General features: G+C 49.1%; 1 protein-coding gene across 1 annotated transcript in view; it reads right to left on the reverse strand.

Moving 5' to 3' along the window:
- KIF5C (kinesin family member 5C) overlaps positions 1-6,867 on the reverse strand; it is a 75,650-nt gene extending 68,783 nt beyond the window's left edge. The window contains exon 1 of the mRNA XM_058839830.1: positions 6,708-6,867. Within this exon, the coding sequence (XP_058695813.1) occupies positions 6,708-6,833 (126 nt within the window). The 5' untranslated portion in view covers positions 6,834-6,867. The remainder of the gene's footprint in view (positions 1-6,707) is intronic.
- Positions 6,868-7,362: the final 495 nt, after the last annotated feature.

Below are 7,362 nucleotides of genomic sequence, written 5' to 3' on the forward strand. Positions count from 1 at the left end.
CAAAGAATTTTGGAAGGAAACAAATCCCAAGTGAGTCATTTTTGTGAAGGACACCGAGGAAAATGCCCAGGGGTGTCAGAGGCTGAGTTCAAACCATCAAGAAAGAAGAAAATGAAATCATCTTTGCCCCCAAGCCTGTTTCCTCACAGAAACCCCTGCAGAGAAAAGCAGATCAATATTATATTAATGCCTTACAAGTGGCATTGCAACCTCAATTTTCTCTTTTTTTGAACAGTTTTTTTATTCTCCTGAGCCAGCTCAGGGAGCCTCGGGAAAAATCCTCTCCAGTGGAGCCCCCAAAAACCCCAAATAACCCCAAATAACCCCAAATCTCAGTGCACCAGGCTCGACAAACACTTGCCAAAACAAATCCAAGCCCCAGTGGTTGATTGGTGCATCCCAGCAGAAGGAAAAGGACTGGGATTATCCAGGAATGATGTTTAAACCTCCTGGTCTCAAAAAAAGGCATCCAGAAGGAGGTACCAGAGGGGAAAAAACACCACAGAGTGGCTTGAAAATCCATTTTCCCGTGGTTTGACAATTTAGTTTGTTGAAATCCATCACCTGGACTTTAAGTTTTGAAGGTTTAAGCAAAAATCCATATTTTTTATCCTGGAGAAAGGATGCCCAAAGGGGATTGGGAAAAGGGGAAAAAAGAAAGCAGATGCCCTGAGAAAACACAAAAGGGAAATTGCCTTGCTGAGGAAATGTGCTTTTCATTTGGAGTAAATCATCTTCCCAGCAGCACCATCAATAAACAGAAGCTCTTTTCACACCTGAGTTCTCACTGCTCTTTTAGAAAGCAGAAAAGCAAACACAGGAGCAGCTTCATCCATAAAACACACATTGATCCGTGCTGGATCACCTGCCCCCAGTCCTGGAAAAACAGGAATATCCATTCCAGAAGGAAAACCAGCTGGGGATTCAGAGAATGAAACAAAACCCCCTCCCAAAACCATTCTGTCATCACAGAACAGACTTCAACCTGGCAAGGATGGGCCAAGCAGCCCAAGAGTTTGGGTTGAAATTTTTTGGGAAGTATCCCTGTCTTGGGAATACCTCACAAAACCAGGTTAATTCCAGCAGAATCCCAGGAGCTGAATGGCTGCTGCTCATCTCAGCCCAATGTGGCTCTGGGATTACACAAAGGCACGGTGGAAAAGGAGAATATTTGGAGAAATCCTTATCAAGACAGATTTTTTTTCCACTGACATTGTGGCAATTTGCTTCAGAGCTTCATGGGAGTGACAAGAAATAAATTTCTTGATAATCAGCTCCAGAACTGTCCCATTCTTCACCAACACACCTTAACAACAGAACCAAACCCCTCCTCAGTCAGCTCATCTGATTTTAACCTTCCACACAAGCTGCTGGAAATGAGTGTGGAGCGCAGGAATGGCTTCAAACACCAAACTTGGGAGCAGCTCTTCAAAAAATTAAATTGTTTCTCATGCAGGGAATGAAAAAAGTGATCCAGGCCCGGTGGGATCATCCTGGGTTTGCTCCTTCCCCGAGATCCGCAGGTTTCTGCTCCTTCCCGAGAAACCTCAGAGCAAAACCTCCCCGAAGAGGCAGAGCCAGATCTGTCAGAGCTCTGGAAATAGCCTGACCTGGAATGAAAGCTCCAGAGGCACAGGGGATGATGATGATGATGATGATGATGATGATGATGATGGGCACAGCGCTTCGTGCCTCAGCTCCTCCACGGAAGCAGAAAAAGCACCGAGGTCCAGGCGTTATTCCAGGCTGCAGGAAAATCCTGGGCTGTGGGGACGCTCCTGAAACAACCAAATCCCTCCAAAGCTGCCTGAAGACACCGATCCCACGGCAATTCCACGTGTTTGGATCCCAAAAATCCTTCTCAGGAGCTTTCAACCAAAACCTGCCTCATCCTCAAGGCTCCAAAAGGCAGGGAGAGAGGAAAGGAGCAGCTCCCAGGAGGAGAAATGTGCCAGGAGAGGAGCACCCCCAGCCCCTGCCAGCTTTTAGAGCACAGCACAAGTCACAGCCTCACAGCTCCCAGCCAAAAGGAGCTTTTTGCACCAGTTATTTATGGACACCCCAGGAAAAAACCCTCCACAGGCACAGGGGTTGTGTCTTTTGGGGTAGGGATGGCTTTTGGGAAAAGCTGCACACACAAAAAAAATCCCAGCAGGGCAGCTTTTTAATTTTTATATATATATAGATATTTAACTAGCTATTTATATTTATATTTATATTTATATATTTATATTTATATTTATATTTATATTTATATTTATATTTATATTTTTTATATTTATATTTATATTTATATTCTGCTATTTATCTATTATCCCCAGGGTTTGTTTATTTTTTGGGTTTTTTTAAGGTCTGTTTTACCCACAGAGTGGCAAGTGTTTAACAGCATTCAGAGATCTCTGTGTACAGGAGGGATTTTAGAACGTGCTCTATCACCAGCACGAACTCTGCTGACTTCCCTGGTATATATGGAATAAAAAATAAAGCATAGCCAAACATTTCAGGGATGAAAATAAGCGAGAATCTCTCTCCAGAAGGCATTCTAAAAAGAACTTATAGCAGCAAGCATTAAAACAACAACAAAAAAAAGAAAACAAAACCACCACCCTGCTCAGACAGGAATCAGCCACGGATCTTTGTTTTCCTTTCTCTCCCAGAATATTCCCAGCTGGAAGGGACCCACAGGGATGATCCAAGTCTCAGGAATTCCATCCATGGAATGTGACACTGCAGAACAGCAGTGACCAAGGCACAGGGGTGTCAGCTGATGGTTTGTTTGCTCTCAGGCACATGAGTTATTTATGTGCAAGATTTCACGGATGAGACAACAGAATTTCCCCCGTGTGAGCAGAGCCCAGTCCTGGGGGATTCTCCCACTCATCCCAGAGGTTTCCTGGATTTCCCAGGAGCTGGAGCCCCCCGGGATGGGCAGAGAGAAAAGGGGGAGGCTCTGCCTGAGCCGGACACTGCAGAGCTCAGCAGCTCTGCTAAGCCGGGCTTTACAAATCCCTCCCTCCACAGCACCAAAAGCAGCTGACAGCCACAATGAAGAGCCTTTTATCCCTCCCTGGGAAAGGCTTCCCGAGCTGCCTTTGGGATGTTCTGCTTCCCACCAGGAGCTGCTTGCCTGGACAATCCCCCCTGGACCAGCCCCACGCTCAAAGTGGCTGCTCCAGACCGAAGGGGTTAAAAAAAAAAGGAGGTGAAAACCCCAAAAACACCAACCCAGCACCTCCTTCCCAAGGAAACTCTTCAATATTTCACATCACAGCTGCCTGCAAGGATCAACCTAAAGCAGGGATTATCCCAGCAGGTGCTGAGGCTCTCTGCATCCCTCCTGCCCAGGTGCTCAGGGATAAAAACCCCCGGAGCAAACAGCCCCACGAGCACCAAACCAGCTAAAAAACCACATTTTTAGGTATGTCAGGCACCACAATCAATCAGAGAGTCACCTTGAGGCTGCAGAGGAGCAGGGAGAGAGAAAATGAAGCTGCAGCCTGCTGAGGCTCCCGGGCAGACAGGCGCAAAGAAAGCCTTTTATTATTATTCTATTATTCTTATTCTTATTATTTCTATTATTTCTATTATTTCTATTATTATTATTATTTCTATTATTATTTCTATTATTATTATTTATTCCCTTTTCCTGCCCCTGCTCACCCCAAAGGCTTTCTGTGTTTTAAACTTTATGGCAGAAGGGGGTTTTGTCTGGTTGAAGCCAAGGGAAATTCAAGGTTTCTTCTCCACCAAGAGACACCAAATAAACACCAAACCCAAAATAATCCAGGCTCAAATCCCACCTCCCAGGGGTTCTTCTGGCTGGAAAGGAATCAGCCCCAGCCTAAGGAAACTCAGGCCTAAGTGGTTAAACTTTGCCTCTTTGCTGCTCCTTCCCAGAAATACCAAGTCATGATCTGTTATTTTTTTGCCCCAGGGAAGCGTAACAAGAGATGACAGTGGGAAATTCAGGAAGAAAGCTTTTTCCCTGTGTTTACTGGGAAGAAATGAATTTATTCAGACTTACTAGTCAGGGAAAAAAAAATAAATAAAAAAATCAGATGTACCCCTTAAATCTGTTATATTTTATTTTTTTTTCCTTATGTGATGACATAATTCCTCTGAGGGGAAGTTGATAGTTTTGTTTGTTTTTTTTTAATTTTAACAGAACCCTTCTCTTTCCAATCCACAGATCAAAAACTAAAAGCTGCATTGCAGTGTCTTCAAATGCTATAGTAAAACACAAAAAAAAAAAAAGAAAAAAGAAGTGGTTGGTCCTGGTATATTTTGACTCCTAAAAGCTTTTGAAGACTGAAATTCTGCTTTTCCTAGAAGGAATTCTGCTCTGGTGGTGCCCATCAGGATTCCTCACCCCTGGCAGGCATTATTTGTCGGAGCAAAGCAGCCACTCCAAAGCAATCAAATAATAAAAAGAATTAAAACCCAGCAGCACTTCCCACTCCTACTGCAGTGGGATCCACTGGGGATCGAGTTACACCAGAGCCCAGGGCTGCAAATAAAGAGGACAAAGAATGAGGGAAGATTTTTGTGTTCACTTCCACTCATGCAAACTACAGCTCTTCCCCCAGAACTCCAGCTGATGGCTCCTCCTTGGAAAACAGAAGCTGGATTTGAGGATATATTGCATTAATTGAGGTGATTAAAATCCTAAAAAAGTACATTTTTTTCCCTTAGGGTGGGAAAGGCAAACTCTAAGCTTCAGATCAGATTTCCAAGATAGCAAACAACCCCCAATCTGAATATCCATGTAAAATAATATCTATATAAATAAATAAACACATGCACTTTCCTTATTTCTATTTTTTTTTTAACTCCCAGTGTAGGAAATTACCAGCTGCTGTTATTTTTTTTCCTCTTTTTACCCTTCACCAAAGGAATCATCTCCTGCCTGCAAAGCACAAAAACCTTTCCCAAAGCATCTCAGTCTCTGCTCTCCCAGCCAACAGATACTTTCCAGACAAAGACACATTATGAGTGGCAAAAAGAGAATCCAAAACTCCAATTCTCTCCCAAACACAGCACTGAACAGGATTTACAGGAGATGGATTTTAATCTGCTTTTAATATGTCTGAGGGTTTGTTGATTCAGGGGGGAGGGGAACTTGCTGACATTTGTTTCTGAAACATCCAATGGCACAGATACATTTTCCCTCCCGATATTTGCTGGCCAAATCCAGCCCTCTGCTGCTGACCAGGATTGATAACCAATTTGATTATTCTATTGTTAACAGGCACCTTCACAGAAAGATAATTAATTTGGCAGCACAGAGGGCATTTCATATTTAAAAATAAATAATAATAACAAGCTGTTCATGCTCGTAATTCACCCATTTTTTTTTTCCCTGGCAGCTGTTCTGCAACTTTCACCGGCAAAGTTTCTGATGACCTCAAGGTTTTGGGAAGAATTTTAACAAATTATGCAAGGAGCTGTGCTGACAATTAATTTTATCGTCTCTTCACCACCGTACATCACAGAACAGATTATTGAGGAGCAGTACAAGAGAAGCTGCTCTTGTTTCCGTAGCAGTACATGAAATAAAGCACCGCAGACCAGGCTGGTTGGGCACTAAAGCAAAGATCTGCCCGTGAAAGGCCAGCGGGGGGTTCCGAGGGAGCCGCTCCGGGAGAGGAAGAGGAAGATGCTGCGCTGGGAAGGAGCCGCATCCCGACCCTTTGTTCCCATTAAACCTCTGGAGCAGCCGAGCCCCAGCGGAGCGCGGGGGGCGCTCGGGGCCGGCAGCGCCATTTGGCTTCGTTTGATGGGTTTTAAACGCTGGGGGATTAAAAGAAAAAAAAACCAACAAAACAAAACAAAACGCCCAAACTTGGTTTGGACTCAGCGCGGTGTGACCGGCGCTCTGCGGGGCTGCCGGGGATGGGGATGTGGGGATGGATATGGATGTGGGGGTGGGGATGGGGATGTGAGGATGAGGATGGGGATGAGGGGATGGGGATCCCGGGATGCGGCTCCCGGCCCCGGGATGCTCCGGAGCCGGCGGTGCCGCAGGGGCGCGGCGGAGGCGCGGGCGGCCGCCCCAGATGGAGCATGCCCAGTCCCCGGCATGACATCAGCGCCCGAAAGCGCCGCTCCCCCGAGCCCCCCGGGACCCCCAGAGACCCCCGGGACCCCCCGGGACCCCCGGGGAGATGGGGGCGGCCGGGCCGGGGGAAGCGGCTGCGGGAACAATGGAGGGGATGGGGGAGACAGCGGGGAGAGCTCGGGGGGCAGCGCGGGGAGGGAGGCTCGCCCCGAAAGGAGAGATGCTGGCCCCGAAAGGAAGGGTACTGGCCCCGAAAGGAAGGGTACTGGCCTCGAAAGGAAGGGTACTGGCCTCGAAAGGAAGGGTACTGGCCTCGAAAGGAGAGATGCTCGCCCCGAAACGAGGGGTGCTGGCCACGAAAGGAGGGGTGCTCGCCCCGAGGGAAGGATGCTGGCCCCGAAAGGAGGGGTGCTCGCCCCAAAAGGAGAGATGCTGGCCCCGAAAGGAAAGATGCTGGCCCCGAAAGGAGGGGTGCTCGCCCCGAGGGAAGGATGCCGGCCCCGAGGGGGGGATACTGGCCCCGAAAGGAGAGATGCTGGCTCCGAAAAGAGGGATGCTGGCCCCGAAAGGAGAGATGCTGGCCCCGAAAAGAGGGATGCTCGCCCCACCCGCGCGGGCGGCGGAGGGATGCGGGATGCGGCAGACTCACCCCGATGACCACGGTCTCGTCGCCCTTGAATTTGGGGATGAATTTGTCTCCGCGCAGGATCTCGGCCTCGTTGAGGGGCCGGAAGCGGCACATCACCTTGATGCTGCACTCGGCGGGGTCCGCCATGGCGGCGGGCGGGCCCGGGGCTGCGCGGGGCAGGTGCGGCAGCGGCGGGGCTGCGGCCGCCGGGCGGGCGGGGCACGGAGCCCTCGCAGCCGCTCAGAGCCCGCGGACACGCCCCGGAGCGGCCCCGAGCCCGAGCGGCTGCGCGGCCACCGCCGGGACCTCCCTGCAGCGTCAGCCGGGGTGGGAGGGACCCCAAACAGCATCCAGGGGTGGGAGGGACCCCAAACATCATCCAGGGGTGGGAGGGATCCAAAACAGCATCCAGGTATAGGATGGGAGGGATCCCAAACATCATCCAGGGGTGGGATGGGAGGGACCCCAAACATCATCCAGGTATAGGATGGGAGGGACCCCAAACATCATCCAGGGGTGGGATGGGAGGGACCTCAAACATCATCCAGAGATAGGATGGGAGGGACCCCAAACAGCATCCAGGGGTGGGAGGGATCCTAAACTTCATCCAGGGGTGGGAGGGACCCCAAACAGCATCCAGAGATAGGATGGGAGGGACCCCAAACAGCATCCAGGG

The sequence above is a fragment of the Poecile atricapillus genome, chromosome 5 (assembly GCF_030490865.1).
Source record: "Poecile atricapillus isolate bPoeAtr1 chromosome 5, bPoeAtr1.hap1, whole genome shotgun sequence".
In the NCBI taxonomy this organism is placed as follows: Eukaryota; Metazoa; Chordata; class Aves; order Passeriformes; family Paridae; genus Poecile; species Poecile atricapillus.